Below are 23411 nucleotides of genomic sequence, written 5' to 3'. Positions count from 1 at the left end.
TTTCTTGGACACAAATACAGTTTGTTATTTTCCATATAAAATTTGAAATATTGCCAAAAAAGAAATGTCTGTCCTGATTATCTCAATTTAATTAAAAAAAACACAATTAAAACTATTTTTTTTTGTAAACTCATTTTGTTATTGTTTAGCTAATTATAAGGTGGTTGTTATTAAATTCGGACGGTAATTTAGTTGACATTTTAGTGATATCCAGTCATTTTTTATTAATAAGTGATTGTTTCCATAATAAATAATTATGGAATTTCACATGATCATGATGAACATAAAAAAATTACATTACATACATTAATTACATAAACTTTTCATAAAAGTGTATGCAAGATATATGCCATAGACTTCAAAAGTCTCTCAATTATATTTTAGTGACTTCAAATTAAAAACAAAGTCACTGAGAGGCTAAGTTAGGGAGCATTGCACTGCTGACTTGCTGCACAAACAACATAGCCATTTCCGTGTTTCCGACTGTCGTATTTATTTCCAATGCCAAACAAACCAGCAAAACAAGGCAAGGCAAGATGTTCAAATGCTCAATCTGCAGTTAGATTTAGCGGTCAACAAAAAAATACGATCTCCCTACTCACCCCCCTCTACACGCAGCCGCCGCGGTGAACAGGTGAATATAATGCCATTCATTCAATCAGTCAAACAACTGCTCCTGGACCACACCCCCCATGATATCAGTGAAAGGTGTTAAAACGAACAGCTGATGCCAATACAAACATAAACAATGTCTCTGCATATGGCACCTACATATATATTGGCCCAAATGGAATTCAGCATAATTTGTTTTAGTCGTTTCACCTGTGCTTTTTCTATTGTTTACTGCATTTCTCAGTCATCCCTATGATGTGCTTCATAGGAAACAAATTCAGACCAATGCAGCTGCCTACACTGGCCACAGAACAGTTTGTACTTTATTTACAGTTGTTAGGCATATCTGCAGTTGTAAATATCTACCGGTGCGTTAGGCTTCAAGCGCTGTCAGAAATGCTTCTGAAGAACTGTGTAGTGTAGACATTGATGGAAGACTACAGATGCTGCTGATGTCCGGTTGTTGTTATGCACCACTACAAGTGACCCTTTCACACCGAATTCAATGATTTGAACATTAACAACAAGCTGAAGCTGGAAGAAAACCAGCTACTGAGTGTGTAGTATCAGTTTGTTATCATTAGCATTTGGGTCAGCAGCCTTTCCAACTCTAGCGTGTTGCTTTGTACACAAATTAGTATTGTTTAACAAAAATGCAGTAATAAAAACTGATACCAGCTGATAGACCAGTGCAAAGTGCCTGAAGGAAATATACTGAAAGCCACTACAGGAACTAAAGCTGCAGAATGTTAAATCCAGTAGCTGAACTTAAAGCTGTTACCAGAGCTCAGGATAGATTTCACCACATCTATGCCTTCATTTCCTCTCTCCCAGCCAAGCCACGATCTGAGGTCACTGCACCCCCTGCAGCCCTGTGCAGACATGCAGCCTCAGGTCATTGAGCTGCAGACTTTAGCCCAGCTCACCCAGGAGATGCAATGACCCGATTACTGCAGCACATGGAAGGGGAACGGCTCTTTACATCACACTAACACACACCACACACACACAGCTGGGCTCTCTTCTCAGCATGTGACAAATAGGAAAAGCCAGCTTGTTACTGGATCGCTGATAGGGCACGCTTGTGTTGTGCAAGTGTTTAGTGAGCAGGATGTGTTTCAAGCAGTTTGTGTTTGGACCAGTGATTCAGGGCTCTTAGAATGTAAACTTTCAATTATCCAAAATATAAAAAGATAACAATAAACAGCATAAGACTATCTTGTACTGTGAGCCTGGTACAAGATTCTTGGGGGCAATGTACTATATCAAGTGAAGAGAATAAAAAGCGAAAGAAAATTTAAAAAAAAAAAAAAAAAACTTGTACTACTTGTGCCCTACATTTGGAGCTAGTATTTATGTTTTAAAAGCAGTCCATACATGTCCCATACATACATGGTAGATCATGTCAACATATTCTGGACATACACACTATTGTCCTTGCATTGCAATCATACACAGAAACAAACTTTGGGCTGCACCCAGACGTGTGAGGTGGAGTTCTTGTGGAGAAACCAGCCTTTGAGTGACAAACCTACTGAGGTGACAATATACGCTACCGTTTGAAAGTTTGGGGTCACTTAGAAATGTCTTTATTCTTAAAAGAAAAGCAGTTTCTTCCAATGAAGATAACATTAGATTAATCATAAATACAGTCTTAGACATTGTTAATGTGGTAAATGACTATTCTAGGTGGAAACAACTGATTTTTAATGGAATATCTCCATAGGGGTACAGAGGAACATTTCCAGCAACCATCACTCCTGTGTTCTAATGCTACATTGTGTTAGCTAATGATGTTGAAAGGCTCATTGATTATTAGAAAAGCCTTGTGCATTTATGTTAGCGGATGAAAAAAAAGTGTGAATTTTCATGGAAAACATGAAATTGTCTGGGTGGCCCTAAATTATTGAACAGTAGTGTAAGTACATAAAATTGTTGACTTTTCAACATATTTGAACAAGCAAACCTTTGAAGGTCTTCGAAACAGGGCATATTATGATAAAGGTGATAGACACAAAGAAATGACACATAAATTTGGCATTTTGTAGTCATTTTCATATGGAGTCACGGGAGTGCCACAATAAAATATAAGGAAATAAATGTGTAAATATAAAGAGAAATAAATAAATAAATCTGTTAAAAAAATAAGGAAATAAATGTGTAAATATAAGGAGGAATAAATAAACCTTTGATCATATTGTGGGTGTTTATTTTTTCCTTATTTTTTAACAGATTTATATTTTATTGTGGCACTCCTGTGACTCCATGTTTTCATAATTCACCTTAAAATCAACCAAATAGAATGAGGGCTTCCAGATCAGGTGTCAGTGATTCTAAATCTTCGGTGGCCTGTGGAATTTGTCTTAAACCTCTCACATATAGGGTATGCCGTTCTCTTTGCTTTTGAAATGTGTGCACCAGCCCAAGATCTACAGACCTCTCTCAGACCATCAGAAAAAAGAAAGTACATGCCAATGAGTATCCAAATGGTGTGAAATAAATCATTTTACTGCAACAAAACAATCATCTACAACGTAGATGATTTCAAATGACCGCCAGTTTGTCCAGGACAGTCTGCCCCATCAAACTGAGCCCAAGAGCAGACTGTGTGATGCAAAAAGAAGCTCAGAATTACATCACAGGATCATATAACTCTTGTAATTGTAGGTGTCAAAATGTTGCATCTACATTCAGATTTCAGAACATTGACTTGTATGGGAGGGTTGTTGGGGGAAAAAGCCTTTGCTGTCCAAAAATAACATTAAAGCAACACTACAGTTTGCCAGTGAACATACGGGCAAAGAGCAGGCCTTCAAGGAATAATGTGCTTTGGACAGATGAATCAAAAGATCAGTTGTAATTGAAATGTTGTGGGGTGGATTTCACTATAAACATCTTGCAACTGAAGGAATTTTTAATGTGAGAGCGGTCAAAAATTACACTTTAATTACCACCAACAGTAACTAGTGGGCAATTACATAAAACATGTCCATGAAGTTATTTCTACTAAAGGGAGCTGTACTAGCTTCTGAAGCCTGGGGTGTACTTAATTTTTCCACTGAAGAATATAACATCTGTTTTTGTTTTAATAAATGATTTAAAAAAATCTTCTTCCTTGTATTGTTTAACACATTTATCTCTAGGCACTGAATCAAAGAGGATCAAATGTTTGCTTGTTCAAATGCAGCATGTCAAAAAAAAGCCAACAACTTTCACTGTTTGAACATAATTTTTCACATGACTGTTTATCCCTTGACTCTGAGAGTGTTTTCGCTGATTGCTTTGGTTTATGCCTCACCTATTTGTTGTTTAGTGTAAACTTTATCTCACTGCTCTCATCAATCATTTACTTTCAGCCATATAGCAGGCAATTGTTTTGGGAAAAACAAAAAAAAAAAAGGCTCCATTAGACCTGCTGTACTCGACAACCACCTGGTCATATACACTGCCTGTCCAAAAAACAGGTTGCCACTTGGATTTAACTGAGCAAATAGGTAAGAGCCTTCTGTTGAATAATTGCTCCAGTGATGAATATGTTTCAGCAGGCAACAACTTATTGTATTGTGTTGTACTTATTATAACTGAACATCTTCGAGGAACAAATGTGGTCGGAACAAACTCTTAGATGATCATAGGAAATGAACAATAGAACTCACAGCTATGTTTAATAGTGAAAGTAAGAGCATTTCCACACACACAATGCAAAGTGAACTCAAAGGATTAGGACTAAACAGCTGTGTAGCTCTAAGAAAACCACTGATCAACGAGGCTGATCAGAAAAAAGGCTTCAATTTGCTATGTAGTATAAAGATTGGACTCTGGAACAATGAAAGAAGGTCATGTGGTCTGATGAGTCCAGATTTACCCTGTTTCAGAGTGATGGGAGCATCAGGGTAAGAAGAGTAGAGGATGAAGTGATGCACTCATCATGCCTAGTGCCTACAAGCCTATGGAGGTTAGGGTTATGATCTGGGGTTGGTCAGGTTCAGTAACGTTATGTTCCCAAAGAATGAGGTCAGCTGACTACCTGAATATACTGAATGACCAGGTCTTTCCATCAATGAATGGAGTTTTTCTTCTCTGATGGCATAAGCATATTCCAAGATGATGATGCCAGGATTCACAGGGCTCACGTTGTGAATGAGTGGATCAGGGAGCATGAGACATCATTTTCACACATGGATTAGCCTCCACAGAGTCCAGACCTCAGCACCACTGAGAATCTTTGGGATGTGCTGGAGAAGACTATGCGCAGTGATCCAACTCTCCAATCATCAATATAAGATCTGGGTAGAAAATGAATGCAACTCTCCACAGGAATAAATGCTGTGACACTGCAGAAGCGTATTGAAATGATGCCATGGTGAATGTGTGTCATTCTCAGAGCTAAAGGAGGTCCAAATATTAGAGTGTGTGACTTTTTTTTGGATGGGCAGTGTATATCCCAAGGGAGTTGGTGCAGACCAGAACACAGCTAAAGGGAGAGAGAACATTAGGCTTACTTTTGTCAGTTGGCCAGCAGCACAACTCCAACAGAATGATAATATTGTTCTATGTCTGCATATGTAAACAGGCAGCTTGTTGTGTTGCCTCTAAGTGGCCATGAAATATTAACTGTTGCCAGTTTGACTCCTGTCAACAAACAAAAGAATTTCTCAAAGTGATGATGCATTTCTTTAAATCTGAAGAAGTTTCATACTTGGTGGTGATTTATTTCAGTTTTTGTGTCTCTAGAAAGTTTCTGTAATAAGTGAAAGGAGGAACAGAAGTGGAATATCCGATAATCACATTTAATTATCTCACCTATGAAAAAGCAGGACTTTAAGCCATCACACACACACACACACACACACAACCTGGAAGGGAGTCTGTCAACTGTCATGATGTTGCAGCAGCTGTGTGGAGTCAGCGCTGCGGGCCTGAAAATCCACCCTGCATATGCGTTCATCTAATTAATGAGGAGTTAAGGCTGATAGGGGGACTTGGTGTGCAGGGACGTTGATGTAACGCTCCGATTTACCCCCCGCCACCGAATATCACGGACATGCCTGCGAGTCATGTTCGCACAGCAGCCCGCCTCACTGCATGCACAAAAAGAAACCATGAAAGGAGGTCAGAGAACCCACTGAGAAGAGTTTTAACACGATTAACATCGAGGAGATGGATTTTATCCTTCCCATACCTAATGAATAAGTGGTGGAAATATTCTGCCTCTTTTTCTCTTTGTGTAACTTTGAGCTGTATTCACAATGAAGAAAAGTTGCTTTTCCTGAACACCATCAAAGGGATCTTGAAGGCATTTTCAAATGAAATATTAATACCTTTGTACATCTCACCAAAACACCTGAACCAAACAAACAAACCAATAAAAACCAATCCTTCTCTAATCCTTATAGCTTTTGTTTGTTGCCTCTTTAAATTCTGAACTGAAACTGGTGATGGAGGGAATCAATTTGATGCATTTAAGGTTCAGTGCTTCCATACCCCATACACCCATCTCCTCATCCGTGACATTTCTGTCATCAGTGCATTGAAAGTCTTGGGGCTGCAGGAAACAAAATCCAGGATGGTTAGCTCTTCCTCTCTGCATCAATTTTTCCTACTTACTCTTTCTTCCCCTCCAGTCATTAGTCTTGTCAGTGTGTTTGCTTGTATGTATCTGTTTGTACATTTGTTGTATATGCGTGTGCATGTGCAGGAAAGGTGTGTCACGTCAATCACCCGAGACAACTGTAGATTCTTGTTCCGCCATTTGTCAGCCTTGTGGTGAAGCTATGACAGCAGAAGACTCGAGGCTAAGCAGAGACATGGTGTAATATGGTGTGGATTTCCCAGTCACACCAAGAGACAACAAGAGTGAGCGAGAGCACAGTCGGAATGGATAGAGGGGGGTTGAGACAGTTTTAGACATAACAAAAGGGCGGGTAGAAGCGATATGGGAGCGAAAGAGTGCGAGGCAGAGATGGTGAGGGATAAAGAGGGAGCAGGGAGGAATAAATCAATAGCTGTGGAATGAAGGACCGCTTGCTGCCAGTGTGTGATTGACACCTCACTGGGGTGCTGTTGCTGAGATGATGCTCATCCTCTCTTCCTGATCCTGACACCGCGCAGCACCACCTACTTCCTCACCTCGCCACCTCGCCTTCTTGAAATCACTGCAGGATCCCTCTACATAAACAGCATACGTCTCATTAGTTTGACGCCCTTTGTGTTGAAAAAAATGTTTTTAATTACATTGTATCTTTATAGAATAAATGCGTTTGGTAGATCAAATATAAACAAAAGCCTTTTGGTAACATTTTATATATTATACTTATGTCTATTTTATCATTACTCCACCAAGGAGCGCAGCGGAATCATGTGACGATCGGTGTACATTTGTCTGTCTGTCTGTCTGTCTGTCTGTCTGTCTGTTAGCAACATTAGTCAAAAACGGACTAAAGGATTTGGATGAAATTTTCAGGAAAAGTCAGAAAAGACACGAGGACCAGGTGATTAGATTTTGGCAGTGATGAGGCTTATAGTCTGGATCCATGGACTGTTAAAGATTTCTGTATCATTGCGAGATAGCAGCACGGCGTTACTGTAACTGTGACTACAAGTGAACACTACGTCAGCTGCCTGCTGATGATCACATGATTGCGATCCTACTCTAAATCGACCGCTGCAAACTTATCAAGACTTATCCGTCAGAAATGATACAAGCAACAGTTGATTAAATTGCGGGACTGTTTCTGGGTCCTGTCAATTCCCGCCACCTGCTACATATTTAGGTGACGCAATTCTGTATCCGTACATCTTTGTAGGTGCATCTATATTAAATGGCCACATTCTATGTTGCTGTGATTTCTGATCATCCATAACTAATAAACAAATGCTGCATTTATAAAAGAAAATGATGCATTTCTGACAATGCCATATGGGGAAATGAATAGCCCTGGCAAAGCACTGCGCTCTCTGATTTTTTTTTTGTTTTATTATTGCATTATGCAAATGTTCATCCTCAAGGCTGAAAAATAAGGCCAAAGCAGAAGTGCCAAAAACTGCAGTTCCTCAAATGGCCACTTGAGGCTGACTCAAAAAGGAGTCAACCATATAGAACCCCATGCTAAAAGATCCAACTTTACAGTGGGAATAAACCTGTTTACAGCCTGGTACAAAAAATTGCTTTTATCTTTATAATTTATTTCTATGTTCATGGCAACTGTACAGGGGCAGAATTTTGATAGAACACACTCATGTAAATTTTGTTAAGACTAAAAGTTAAAGCATGGCTACTTTGTGACATATAGGTACACTCTCTTTTCTCATGTTTGGTGATTGTGATTGGTGAGTCACCGCACTGATCGTCAACAGTGCTGTTCAGAAAACCTATGGGTGGTTTCACGGAGGGTTAATTCGTCTTTATATACAATCAATAGTGTTGTATTCTCTTCCACTGAATCCACAGTGTGCCTCTTCCTCTGTACCAGTAGTTAAAGGAATAGTCTGGGAGTTTGGGAAATACACATACTTGCTTTCTTGCAGAGAATTAAGTTCTGTTCGTAAAAGACTAGTATCACCTATAGACCTCTAGTTATTCATCGTAATTGTAAGGATCACATGTGTTCAACATGTGTAACATGCAAATCTGCCGTGTCTGTAATTTGTAAAATAAAAATTCCACCACAACATGTCCTACCATATTCCACCTAACACAGAGGTCCTGTAATAATATTAGTCCTGTGTGAATCAACATCTCTGTGATTTAGGATAATTTTTTTCAAGCTTTTCTGTTTTCGTTGCAACTTTCCTCCACCTCTTTGCCACTGAAGAATTATGGAGGCAGTCATATCAATTATAAAAGAAACCTTAGACAGCATTTTGGGTGTAAATTCAGGAGACTCATGTCAACACACAGTATTGAGATCTATTCATAGAAAGATCAAGCTCAAATCTATCAGAACAGCAAAACCTTGAAGGATGTTTAGATGGATGATATGCATGGCAGCATGACATAAGGAACATTTGGTCCAAAAGGCTTAACAGGCATTAAGCAGCAGTCTGTTATTATGATATCCAATGATAATGTCAGTAAATTGAAGTAAAACACAAACTTTTTTTTATCCTATGTAAATGTGCTGCCTGAAACACAGATATGGGGATTAATTTCAAAATCACATGAAGTCCTCAGGTAACACTAGTCCCATGTCAATAGGGCTCTAGATCCAGGAATGTAAAGCACTCTCTAAAATCTCTCACTCTTAGTTAAATTTCTGATTGCGCGGTGCCCAGATACGGTTTGATTCCAGCTCACGGCAGGTCTTCCCCCCTATTCTTCTCCCTGCTTTCCTGCCTGCCTCTCTACTAACCTGTATAGAATAAACAGAATAAATAATAAAGCCAACAAAATGCCAAAAATAACTTAAAAGAATATTCTGATTGAGAGTTTCTTTCACTGATATAAAAGCATGTGTTCCTGAGGTTTGGTGTCCATTTTCTGCAAGCTGAGATTGAAAAAAGGGTTGACATTTTTGCCATAGCAAAGTAACCTTAACAACCTTAAACAACTGTTTTTCAATCCATTGCATCTACCCCTACTCTGTAACGTCATAGAACAACAGCTGTAATTTGTGCCTTCTGAAAGCTTTTGCAGCACTGAGATCTGTTAGTTGTATTGCAACATTGGTTACTGAACATGAACGTGAAAACTGCTCACCAAGCACATAAGCCAAAAAGTTTTGCAGCTTTTAGGTTTGCTTCTGCACTGCAGCTCACTGCACATATACACTAACAGTCAAAGGTTTGGACATACCTTCTCATTTAATGCTTTTTATTTATTTTCATGACTATTTACATTTGTAGATTCTCACTGAAGGCATCAAACGATGAATGAACACACATGGAATCATGGAGTAAACAAAAATGTGTGAAATAAGTCAAAACAGGTTTTACATTTTAGATTCTTCAAAATAGCCACCCTTTGCTTTGATTACTGCTTTGCACACTCTTGGCATTCTCTCAATGAGCTCCATGAGGTAGTCGGCTGAAATGGTTTTCTAACAGTCTTGATGGAGTTTCCAGAGATGCTGAGTACTTGATGGCTCTTTTGCCTTCATTCTGCGGTCCATCTCATCCATCTGGATTGGGTTTAGGTCAGGTGACTGTGGCGACCAGGTCATCTGACGCAACACTCCATCATTCTCCTTCTTGGTCAAATAGCCTTTACACAGCCTGGAGGTGTGTTTGGGGTCATTGTCCTGTTGGGAAAAAAATGATGGTCCAACTAAATGTAAAGTTGATGGGATGGCATGTCACTGCAGGATGCTGTGGTAGCCATACTGGTTCAGTGTGCCTTCAATTTTGAATAAATCCCCAACAGTGTCACCGGCAAAGCACCCCCACATCATCACACCTCCTCCTCCATGCTTCATGGTGGGAACCATGCATGTAGAGACCATCCGTTTACCTTTTCTGCGTTGCACAAAGACACGGCGGGTGGAACCAGAGATCTCAAATTGAGACTCATCAGACCAAAGCACAGATTTCCACTGGTCTAATGTCCATTCTTTGTGTTTCTTTGCCCAAACAAATCTGTTGTGCTTGTTGCTTTTCCTTAGTAGTGGTTTCTTAGCAGCTATTTGACCATAAAGGCCTTATTGATGCAGTCTCCCCTGAACAGTTGATGTAGAGATGTGTCTGCTTCTAGAACTCTGTGTGTGGTTAACTTGCAATTTCTGAGGCTGGTGACTCGGATGAACTTCTCCTCAGTAGCAGAGGTAACTCTTAGTCTTTCTTTCCTGGGGCGGTCCTCACGTAAGCCAGTTTCGTCATAGTGCTTGATGATTTTTGCAAATGCACTTGTGGATACATTTAAAGTTTTTGCAGTTTTCTGAACTGACTGACTTTCAGTTCTTAAAATAATGATGGACTGTCGTTTCTCTCTACTTAGCTGATTGGTTCTTGCAGTAATATGTATTCTAACAGTTGTCAAATAATTCAATTCCATTCAATTCATTGAATGGAATTGAATATGGCTGTCAACTGTGTACCAACCTTACTTCTGCACAACCCAACTGATGGTCTCAACCCCATTAAGAAGGCAAGAAATTCCACAAATTACCCTTGACAAGACACACCTGTGAAGTGAAAACCATTTCGGTTGACTACCGCATCAAGCTCATGGAGAGAATGCCAAAAGTGTGCAAAGCAGTAATCAAAGCAAAGGGTGGCTATTTTGAAGAGTCAAAAATATTAAACATGTTTTGACATATTTCACACTTTATTGTTCACAAAATAATTCCATATTTGTTCATTCGTAGTTTTGTTGCCTTCAGTGAGAATCTACAATGTAAATCGTTATAAATTAAAGAAAAACCTTTTAAATGAGAATGTGTGGTGTATATTCATGTATATGCACATGGCGTGACATCACATGCACGTCTCAAGCCTTAATTGACAGCTTGTAATGGTACTCTATTGGGAAAAGGCACTTTGCACCATTCGTTGCTCAGTGGTGCTAAGAAATATCTGAAAGGTGTCTGCAGGCTTCCTCTTGCTATGTTTCTGGTCCCATAGAGCATGTGTCTTTAGTAATAAATAGAGTGATTTTGTGTGGCCACCCTCATTGCTGATTCCTGTGTAGGCTGCAGGGGATGTTTCCACTGTAACACTGTGAGTGACCACTGGGACAAACTGGCAACAGAGCCAAGAGGAGGTGCAATATCTCGACATCCATGCAGTCAATTCACCGGCTGTGTCACTTTCTTTTGTGAAGCTGGCAAGATTTAACCTATAGTCACCCAGGCCTCATGAGAGACGGTGCTTTCTAAGAGGCATGTGAAAGTAGAATTAGTTAAAGGACATGATACAGTTTTGCAGTTTTTTAACAAATGAATACTCTTGTGTGGACAGAGTGAATAAACTCCTAAAGCAGAGAAAGGTTATGCTGCATTGTGTCAAATGTTAAGTTGCTTTTTTTCTGAAAGTTTTCATGGTTTTTAAAGAGACCTTCTGGTTTCTAACAATTTTTGTGATACCCAAGGCAAGAGAGCTTCATTTAACTGAGCTGAGAGATTCCAGTTTGACTGACTGACCTGCTGGTGCTCCTGCTGAATACATCTCTTAAAACGAAAGGGAAAAATGACCACCCCTTTTACACAAAGTTTAAGGCTCCCTCATTTGTATTCACTGTGCAGTCAGTAACATAAAACGCTACCTCTAGAGAGCTCAGGGGTCATCAAGATCCTCGAGCTTCCAGTTCTGCTGGTAGAAGTGCAATCCTGGTTATTGCACACACTACATTTTTGGAGTTGACGAAATTTTGGAGTTTTACCACATGAATCTATGTTGTTTACAAAGTGCATCATTATTGTAGGAGTTTGCACAGTTACATTTATTACCTTCATTCTTATTTCATAATCTGTTGCAGCACTTTACAAATTCATATGTAATTTTATGTATGTAACATACACTATATTGCCAAAAGTATTTGCTCACCCATCCAAATAATCAGAATCAGGTGTTCCAATCACTTCCATGGCCACAGGTGTATAAAATCAAGCACCTAGGCATGCAGACTGCTTTTACAAACATTTGTGAAAGAATGGGTCGCTCTCAGGAGCTCAGTGAATTCCAGCGTGGAACTGTGATAGGATGCCACCTGTGCAACAAATCCAGTCGTGACATTTCCTCGCTCCTAAATATTCCACAGTCAACTGTCAGCTGTATTATAAGAAAGTGGAAGTGTGTGGGAACGACAGCAACTCAGCCACCAAGTGGTAGATCACATAAACTGATGGAGCGGGGTCAGCTGATGCTGAGGTGCATAGTGCCAAGAGGTCGCCATCTTTCTGCAGAGTCAGTCGCTACAGACCATCAAACTTCATGTGGCCTTCAGATTAGCTCAAGAACAGTGCTTCAGCAGAGAGTTTCTTTAAATGGGTTTCCATGGCCGAGCAGCTGCATCCAAGCCATACATCACTAAGTGCAATGCAAAGCGTGGGATGCAGTGGTGTAAAGCAGCCGCCACTGGACTCTAGAGCAGTGGAGACATGTTCTCTGGAGTGACGAATCACGCTTCTCCATCTGGGAATCTGATGGATGAGTCTGGGTTTGGCGGTTGCCAGGAAAACGATACTTGTCGGACTGCACTGTGCCAAGTGTAAAGTTTGGTGGAGGGGGGATTATGGTGTGGGGTTGTTTTTCAGGAGCTGGGCTTGGCCCCTTATTTCCAGTGAAAGGAACTCTGAATGTTTCAGCATATCAAGACATTTTGGACAATTCCATGCTCCCAACTTTGTGGGAACAGTTTGGAGCTGGCCCCTTCCTCTTCCAACATGACTGTGCACCAGTGCACAAAGCAAGGTCCATAAAGACATGGATGACAGAGTCTGGTGTGGATGAACTTGACTGGCCTGCACAGAGTCCTGACCTCAACCCAACAGAACACCTTTGGGATGAATTAGAGCGGAGACTGAGAGCCAGGCCTTCTGGTCCAACATCAGTGTGTGACCTCACAAATGTGCTTCTGGAAGAATGATGAAAAATTCCCATAAACACACTCCTAAACCTTGTGGACAGCCTTCCCAGAAGAGTTGAAGCTGTTATAGCTGAAAAGGGTGGACTGACGTCATATTGAACCCTATGGATTAGGAATGGGATGTCACTTACGTTCATATGCAAGTCAAGGCAGGTGAGCAAATACTTTTGGCAATATAGTGTATGTACCAAGCTTATTACAACCCTCCCGTGCTGCAGAGAATAAGGTAAAGTGTATACTGCCCTGCTGTGATGGTGTTGATTAAAGAAGATTATTCAAAGACAATATATACATTGTTTGTCACCCACAACCCAGAGAGTCTGGAAAAGATACAGACCAAGAAATCATGGCTACAGACACTTTAAAGATCCTTTCACTAAAATCAGGTTATTTATCTGTTGGCTAACAATTATTATTATTATTATTATTATTATTATTATTATTATTATTAGTATTAGTAGTAGTAGTAGTAGTAGTAGTAGTAGTAGTAGTAGTAGTAGTAGTAGTATTAGTATTAGTATTATTAAAGCTGCAATAGTGGAGTACAGATTTGTCAGCCATGTGTGACTTTTGGACTGGAAGGCTTTTTTTCTTTATCTTTTTTCTTTTTTTCTTCTTTTTTTGGAGCTCGTATGGTCGTGGTTGCTAGGTGACAGTGGTACTGGCCAGCCATGACACACAGCAGCACATGTGCCAAAAACATGCTGGACTTCTACTCTGTGTTAGAGCCTCATAGACTGCCTGTAGGGACTCAGAGAATAATGTAGCTACATGTCAGTTTAACAGTCAGCTGTATATGATTTTTGTATTTTAAAAAGAGGGTATTTGTAGATATTTGTAGATTTAAGCATATTAATGTTAAAGAGAGTAGTAGCCCTCTCATGAAAAAACATCAGAAACCAAGAGCAAGCAGGTGGTTGTCTGAGCTCCGTTCAACCCTCCCCTTAGAGAAAATTATACAATAGACACCAACAACAACATTTTCATCAGATATAGGACCCCTTCATTTACTATGTTACAAGAAGAGATTTGTCATGTGTGATGGAAGAACCCGCGGACATGTGAACAGTGGCCCTCTGCAGTATCCAATATGGTAGAAATGTGGGTTTTTTTTCTCCTTTTTTTCCGATACAATGAACTGAAACGGACTATAACTCACTAACTTGATCCCTAACCAACAATGAGAATAATTTGGAGGGTGGGGATGGGGGGGTTGACATGTTTGTTCAATACATGTAACTGCATCTCTTTGTTATCACTCCGCCAAGGAACTCGGCGGAGTTATGTGACGATTGGCGTACATTTGTCTGTCTGTCTGTCTGTCTGTGTGCAACATTACTCAAAAACGGACAAACGGATTTGGATAACATTTTCAGGGAAGGTCAGAAATGACACAAGGACCAAGTGAACAGATTTTGGCAGTGATATGGCTTATAGTCTGGATTCACCGATTTGTTAAATATTTCTGTATCATTGCGAGATAGCAGCACGGCGTCACTGTAACTATGACAAGTGAACCCTACGTCAGCTGTCTGCTGATGATCACATGTTTGCAATCCTACTACAAATCCACCACTGTGGACTTATCAGGACTTATCGGGAAATCATACAACAGCTGAGCAGCCTTGGCAGAGTAGTGCGCTGTCTGAGTGCTTTTCTTGTGTTATCTTTGTTATGTTGTGAAAACAATGAAAAGAATGTTGGTTAAAAAAAATAAATAAATAAATAAATATGCATATGCATACATATATATATATATATATATATATATATATATATATATATATATATATATATATATATATATATATAAAGTGGGTATTCAGTAAAAAGATTTTGTTGTGTTGCTCTGCTGCTTAAAAACGTAATCTATTGAAAGAAAGGTTGTAAAATTTCATCGTTAACAAATCCGCCTGCTTTTGACATGCCTCTCTGAGACCACTCATCACTGCAGCTGACATCCAACTTGCTAATGAGTCAGAATGAACTTTTCGGGCGCATGTTATTGATATCTTCCATGAAGCAGTATCCATTTGTGGCTTTCCAACATGCATAGCATACACAACTGGATAACAAGGCCCCCAACCACCTACTGTCAATATAATTGCACTGTACACTGATCAGCATTAAAGCCACCTTGTGCCGCCAAATTAGCTCTGACTTGCCAGGACATTACCACGACACCTCTGGGGATGTTCTGTAGAGCCTAGCACTGGGAATTTGGATTCTGTGGGTTGCGGGGTGGGGTCTATAGATCAAACTTCACATCCCACTAATGCTTTGGGATATGGGGAGTTTGGATGTTTGGGTTCTCTGCTGTATTCTTGGACCTGTTCTTGAGGAGTTTCTGCAGTGTTACATGGCGCATTACACTGCTGGGGGAGGTTGCTGCCTTCAGGGAGTGCCATTGCTTTGGAAGGCTGTGCTTGGTTTGCAACAACATTTGGGAAGGTGGTACGTGTCAAAGTATCATCCACATGAATGCCAGGTCACAAGGTTTCCCAGCAGAACATGGCACTGAAACAAGATTTTGGTAGTCATTCACTTCACATCTTTAAATGTCAGTTATGAGATTCATTCCATTCTCAGTAGCAGAAGATATACACAAATGAAGGAGTTTTGGTTTGAAAGAATTTCTTTTGGTCGTATCAGTTAGGATTTGACTTACAAAAATCATCGTAATTTAAGAGATAACAACCTCTTAAATTTGCCACTACATCACAACAAATACAAGCACATACTGCACATAAATACAAAGATGTATGAAGTGCACATACCCTTATCTGAACATGAATTAGAAAGACAGACATATACACTCATGAGCATACACAGCTTAGAGTCTCTCGTACCCACAAAAGCTTTTTGTTTAGACATATGCATTCACAGGGATTACATCATTACTGTCCTTTCCCATTAGGAATGCAGCAGGACAGAACAAGGATAGCTTTATCATTGTTAATCAATAGTTTGCCCCTCATTAGCACAGCCGCACTATAGTATCATATCCTATGTCTGTTGGTTGGCTGGTTCTTATTTCTCAACAGGGACTTGTTTTACAGTCAAAGGGCAAGGCGACACTTATTTTATTCCTGTCTATCTCGGATAGTTAAAGTAACTGCATTTTGTGTGGCTCAGTGAAGTATTTTATCTGTCTCTCTCAGGTCCACAGCTCGAACAACCTTTCACTCTAATCAGAAAAGCTCCTTTGATGTGGCTTTATGCAGAGATAATGAGTTAATCATGGGGATAGGGAAATTGAGTGGGATTGCTAATTATGGAGTTAATGCCCTGGAAAGAAACGGGGGATAAGAAATTGAACAGCAGCCCTCCCCAGGTGAGACATGTGAGGGTGTGCACATCTGTACCTGCCTATCCATGGAGACTAACACGTGTGTGATTGTGAGAGTTTCAAGATGTGTACGCAAGCACACATAGGTGGATATCTGTACATATGTGTGCATCCGTTACGTACATTTACCGTCACTGGGAAGTAAAGAGTCATTATTCAGCAGATGCCTCACAAGCCCTCAGTAAGCTGTGCTTAATAGGTCTTACTGAAGCTCATCAGTGGGTCTCTACACTCCCACACAAACACACACATAGGTTTGCCAGTTACTTCACAGTTATATTGCACACCTCAGACTTCCAAATTCATATTCAGGGCCAAATATAGCATCCAGATAGTGTTGAGACATATCACCACATGGAAATGAATGATGGTGTGTATTTGCATACAGTCTTTATTTCCTTTAGGTCACAGCAGTGCTATTAAACTTAGTGTAATTACTGTTTCCATCATAGATTAACCTGCCAATTATTTCATTCTGAATTATTTTTTGGATAATTTTTTTTAGCCTATAAAATGGCAGAAAATATTGAAAAATGTCCAGAGCCCAATCGTAAGGTTTTTAAATTGCTTGTTTTTAACAGAAGGCACCGCGGTTTGTTCGCACTTCGATGCCGGCTTGTTCCTGCTCTCTGGCTGGTTTCTCTCTCTGCACCTGCAGCTAAATTGTCATTATCGGTGCAGCATCGTTTCCCCTTTCTTTCACGCTCATCAACACCTAAGCCAATTAACCACTTTGCCATTCTGTAGAGGATCCTGAGCGTCAAATCCTCAGTCACCCACTTTACCCAGCCCTCCCTCCCACTCTGCCCACCAGATGGCAGAGGAACAGATCCATCATTGCTTGAGAATAATGTCACGTCCATTGCCCATCCTGGCGTAGCATGCGGCGCCTCAGGGCGTGTCTGTGCCAGCCCCCGTGCCAGGGATCGTGGACATGTCAGCTGTTGCGTCTTCAACAGCTGCAGATGCTACTCATTTGCAGGTTAATGTATTTTGTGGAGAGTTGTGTCAGAGAGCTGGTGAGTGAGGCAAGCCAGCCATCCAATTAGAGCAGAACAGATTAGGGAGCTTTTTACATTGCAAAGTAAAAGTGACAGACACGTCTGAACGTGTGAAAGTGCACTTGGGTCCAGAGTGAGGTTAAAGAAGCAGTTTCTTACTGTGAAAATCTTGTTGTTGTTCTCTGTGGTGGTCTGTCTCTGGCAGGCGTATTGAGAAACAGTGGCCACTGGGGTGGGTGTAGTAGCCTCTGCCATTGTGGGCAAGGTATCCTGTGTACAAAAATATCCAGAGACTCAGGAACACATGCATACACATTCATTTATCGTCTTCATTTCTGAGCTCAAATAGTTGACGTGCTAAATGTGTGTAGGGCTATTCCTGATGAGCACAGAGCCAAGAGTTCAAATTGAATTACATAAAAATGTAGCCATTTGCCTTGGAGAAGTTATTTTTATGACTGTGTGTCTCCAGGGCAACAGGCTAATGACACTCATCTCACAGTCTGGTGGCATCCAAATCCATTATGCTACCTAACCCGTGGCATTACAAATCTGCTTGCCATCATCCAATTTGCCTCCTGTAAATTGCCTTTTCATTCTATGAAGAAATGGTTCTCCATTTGTAATATATGTGTCAAAAGGATTACTAATGTAATATTAATATTCTTGCAGACAATTAGACATTACAAAAGGGAACATTGTGTCCATAAAATTATGCATGTATTGGGGGAAGGGGGGGGGGGGGGGGATGGAGAGATTGTCACCACAGTGTTGATGGGGACTGATGCTGCAGGAGGAACAGAGGTGTCTCAGAAAGATAATGAAAAGAGCTACTACCTCTCACACTGCTGGGCTGAATCAATCAAGGGATTCAAAAAATGTTCATTTATTCTCTGCCAGTAGCCTTAGCTGTTCTCAAAAAAATGAATAACTTTGAATATATTTCACGGCACAATTTTTCTGCCAATCAAAAGTAAAACTGCCTCAGAAAACTCCCTAACTGTGTTCCCTCTAAATACAACAGGGGGTTCTCCATCACTTTTCCACCTCAGCTGCAGTTTGTTTAATCCAATATGGGACTGTGGGTCCATGGAGACAAATGTCTGTGCATCAGCATGCAGAGGCTGGTTTTCCCCATCTGGGCTGGGTTATTATACAGGCCTATCGCTGTGTGGAAGTTCTCAGATCTCAGAGGCAGCATATCCCCTCCTGGCCTTCTCTCCAGTGTCCTCTCCACCTTTGTGGTATGGCTTCAATGTAACTAAACTAATGTGTGCAGTCTACACACTGCTTCACTTCTCCACATACCATCTGCAGAGATGAAAAGGTAGGAGTGAGTGTTTCAGGATCTCACCCACTTGTGTGCTCTAAACCGTAGAGACACTCCAGGCCTGTTCTTCCCCCCACATTAATGCCGATCGCATAGGCGGAGGAGCCCACTCGGATGGGTTAATAAAATCCTCTCAAACCACAGAACAGGACCAAGGTTAGCCAGGTTCCACCTCTTCAGGGAAACAACTTGCCCGTGCACCTACTCACTAACCCACAAACACACAGAGTCCACCTGCCTCCTAAGACTGAGGGCAAACACATGTTCACCAACCAGATGCAAACTCTGAATCCTTGGGATTCACTTCCATTTTCAGTCCTCTCAAGTAAAGTACTCTCACATCCTGCCACATCTCCACTTAAACAGGCTAAACAGCCTCTCTGCACACTTGGAAGAAATGGAAAATATTACATTTCAGTGGGTTTAATTTTTAAAATTCCTCCCTGACTTGCTGTAGAATATTTATGATAGTAAAACACATTGCATCTCCAGACTATCATGAAGAGCCGCAGGCAAATGTGCCCAAGAAGTGGCTTGTTTGGGGAATATTTTATCTTTACATGATAGCTCCTTAAATGGATTTATCACTCATAAAAAACAATCTACTGGAAGCTGCGTGCACATAAATGCCACCGTGCGTTACCTCATTTGCTTCAGAGAGGAGCTGCATCACAAAACAAGCAGAGAAGTGGGCTTGTTGTTACCTGGGGAGATGGGTCAATAAATGTCAGCATGGCATCATTAGCCTTGTCTCCTAATGATGCAGCCGACTAAAAGCGCGCCACTGATGTGCTATACATACGTAGCCCCACAAAAAAATGCTAGAGCAAGACAAAAGCATATTTGGGGGGTATTTCACATGGAAGCACAAGCGATCTTATTGTGACCGTCAACACATACACAGACTATTTGAAGGAGACGTAGATGCACCCTGCAAAACTGGCAAAACTTGAGTGTTTTTTTTTTTCTTCTCTGCTGTGGAAGAAAAAGGAGAAAGCATATTTCTTTATTTTAGACCCATATGCTGCCAAGCACTTCATAGTGCCATTCACAGGGGAAAAAATGTGAGCATCTGTGAGCATGTGTATGTGTCTCTGTTTGTGGGCTGCTCTGAGCCCTGACATCCAGCTGATGGGTTCATTTGACACTCCCACACAATCTGGATGATGTTTCTCTTGCTATCAGCGAGGTGAAGTGTGGAAATATGAGCAGAGACACAGCTAGAAGTGGCCTCTTGTTAAGAGCGCCTGGTCAAATGGTTGACATTATACATCTGCAGGGGGAGGAAGAAGCATATATGTACCAAAATGCAAAATATATAAGGCGCACCTCACATTACATATATTTAGAATTTTCAAAAAGTATTACATGATGGTTTTTCCTCGAGTCATCATTTCCCGTTTGGTTCCTAGTGCCATCTAGTGCCTGCCTCTATCTGTCAAGATATTTCTGTGGCACACACAAACCTGAATGAGGTGTCTGGTCTCCACGGCAACAGGTCTTCCCTCTCTCATACTGTCAGTGAACCAGATGATGTTCAATATGTGCATCATGGGAAGATTTTTCAGGCCGCATCCCTTTAGCCACTTCCAAAGAGATGAAGCCTGGCTTTCCTCAGACACCACATGAGTGACAGCATCACTGTAGGGGGAGAGAAGAAGAGCTGTGAGAAAACTCAGAGATCAGTTCATGGTTTTATTCAGCTTGGTCAACACTCACGGATATTGGTGCATTATTTTTCAAGTACAAGAGTATCACTATCTGTAAAGTAAACACAGGTGTCTATACATTGAACTTCTCGCATCAAGTCACTCTCAGAATGAAAAAATAAAAATCTAAAGAGTTCACAGTTTAGGACTGAAATTATAAAACATACAACTAAATGTTGAAAAGCTAGTCACTGGCTTTGTCTGAAAGCAGCTGTCTGATGCAGAGAGATTAAACCCCCATGAAACCAAAAATGATAACAAAAACACATTCAAAAGCTCCACAGAGTTGAGGATAATTGCAGAGTATGAGCGAACCCTTTCACAGGTATTCAATTATATTTAAAAATAAATACAAAATGATTGATTACAGCGGCTTAAAAGCCCCTGATAACTTCCAACTGTAATTACGCCTGTTTAATGTTAAATATTCATAACAAGTAAGCATCAGTTTACAGATTTTGATCAAAATGATTTCATGTATCATCTATTAGCTCAACTAATCTGCTTCATCAGGACAGTGTGGGTGTGGTTTCCTCATATTTGACAACACAGCCCCTCAGAATCGTATGCCAACTAATTCTGAGCTAAACTTTGCCGACATTTGATTGGTGACCGGAAACATGACATCACCTTTTTGCAAAATAGTGAGAGAAAACAGACAGAACCACAAATTCTGAAATCTCCCACATGAACCAACCAAATCTGTCAGCCTGACTTAGAAAAGACTTTTTTAGACTCTACAAGTAAATGCCACCTGCAACAATGTGGCTGATTTAGTTTGTTTTGGGTTTTTTTTGTCCATTTGACTGTGGGGTGTGTGTTTATATATGTGTGTCATTGTTGCAAAATATGTTCCTGGAGACACCTACTTTAGCAGGAACTCCCACAAATTATATTTCTACTACTTTGGCATGTATTCATATGTCTGTAAACAGATTCTGTCCACACAAGAGCTTCGCAACTGCACAAGATGCAGCCAATAAACTTTACAGGTGTGTGATTTCAGGATCAAAATGAAGGCCCATTTAGAAGATGAGTGTCCAACCGAGCAACTTGACAGATCTGATGTTTGTGCTTTTTAGGTGTCTTACATCATTTTGAGCACTTCCCAAGTTTCACTTGACTTTTAATAGGTCGAGTGTTCCAGTCGCAAGATCCCCTCCTGTACAACCTTTTTCAGAGTTGTTTTCAGGTGAGTAAGAAGTACCAACTTGTCACCGGCTCTGTAACACTGCTATGTGAGTCTCAACGCTAATCAGTTACATTCTGGGAAGACAAACACCGATTGGTTGAAGTTAAAGATGACAGCAACCGCCACTTTCTGCCCTTTAGTTGTTCTTTTTGAGTAGCAGTCCTCTCCTCCCTAACATCAATTTCTTCAATGAAAAATCTGCCACACAGGTTACTATAGCAAACATATATTTTTCCGTTTCCTATATGTTCATAGAATTGAATTACGCCCAAATACGGCTACTTGTAGTTGTGATGGCGCACGTTGCGGTTGAAGCTGCAGTTGACTTCAGTTGATAGAAGGGGTGTTCTTCTAGCTACTGAAGTGCAGTTTATTGCATTGTGCCTTTATGGGAGGTTTGAGGGGTTTTAAGGTTATCATTACAAAATGTGCCAATATGAGTAGCTGTCACAAGTCCCCTTTCTTAGGAGGAACCCAAGCATTTCCCTGGTTCGCCTCCCCTGAGAGTGTGCCTCTGCTCTGTCTATAAGTATTGATTCAAAGCACTCACTCAGTATCCATCCAATAATGTGGTAATGACTACAGGCTACTCGTGGGTCAGATCATCAACATATTAATGGGCATCACGACTAGTCTGATCTCTTCACAAGACAGACTCCAGTATGATTGAAAGATTTTTCCTTCACTGCTCGATTTAAGAATAAAGAACTTTGCTGGATTTGTCTCAGCAGCCTTTAGAGAGTGTACGGGTGCAAGTGAAGCTTTTGAAATGCAGCTCAGATCTCAGCATCACAGTCTTACTTGTGCTGTTTGGGGATCAACACTGGGTAAACAATCACCACAGACCTTCAGTGCCTTCCTCCACAGCTTGATATTTGAACTCATTCAATCGGTGCCTCCTTCATCTCCTCTGAGACGCACTCCACAGACTTTTTATCACGGCGTCCTCTCTGCTTCAAGCCACGGCGTCTTACTACCATACCCAATCAGTGCATCCAGCCATGCATAATTACCCTCAGCATGCTCCTCCTCTCCCTCTCTTGGTATGGGGAAATCGGTGAAAAGACCCCTGTAGGGAGGTCTCAGCAGAGCTCAGGCTGAGGTCTAATTGGCCAAATCACTGGTGAAACTAATCCTCTATCTGTTCGACACACCAGTCTGGCCACCGATGTTGCATGTTGAAATAAAAAATCCTCCTCAACACAAAGATGTGGATAAAGAGCGTCTCAAACACACATCTGGAGTACTGAAGGGACACAACTATTATCTCCAAAAGCTTAAATTCACTTGACATGGACAGTTCTCTAACCTCAGTACTAGAGATTTGCCTCTAAAATCACAAGGGGCTGAATTGCTGTGTTGCAACAAGATTGAAGATCATGAAAAACCACTCTCTCCTCAAGCTAGTTTGCCTAGTTTGCCTAGTTTTTGCCATGTTTGCCTAGCTATATTGTACTCCTAAAATTTAGATCCTCATCTTAATGTGTAGCTATACAGAACAGAAAGTGGAAAATTGACATATGAATGAGCAAAACAAGTCCAGCACTAGATTGTACTTCCCAGAACAAGTGGGACTCAGTGAGACCAGACACCAGGACAGGCTAAAGTCAATGGGCTATGATATGGAGAACACGCTGACATCATCGCTCTGGCCTGTTCCTGTCAACAGCTATCCTCCTCTTCCTTCCAAACGTGAAA

The 23411-nt window shown here is 40.8% G+C and overlaps 1 protein-coding gene across 1 annotated transcript in view; it reads right to left on the bottom strand.

Moving 5' to 3' along the window:
* The window catches only part of dntt (deoxynucleotidyltransferase, terminal), a 120855-nt gene that overhangs the window by 93907 nt on the left and 3537 nt on the right, over positions 1-23411 (bottom strand). Inside the window, exons 2-3 of the mRNA XM_055018782.1 lie at positions 20279-20453; positions 17642-17752 (exon numbers count right to left, since the gene is read on the bottom strand). Coding sequence (XP_054874757.1) covers positions 17642-17752; positions 20279-20453 — 286 coding nt within the window. The remainder of the gene's footprint in view (positions 1-17641; positions 17753-20278; positions 20454-23411) is intronic.

Source organism: Amphiprion ocellaris, chromosome 16, assembly GCF_022539595.1.
Source record: "Amphiprion ocellaris isolate individual 3 ecotype Okinawa chromosome 16, ASM2253959v1, whole genome shotgun sequence".
Lineage (NCBI taxonomy): Eukaryota > Metazoa > Chordata > Actinopteri > Pomacentridae > Amphiprion > Amphiprion ocellaris.
This window is presented reverse-complemented; position numbering and strand designations above follow the sequence as displayed.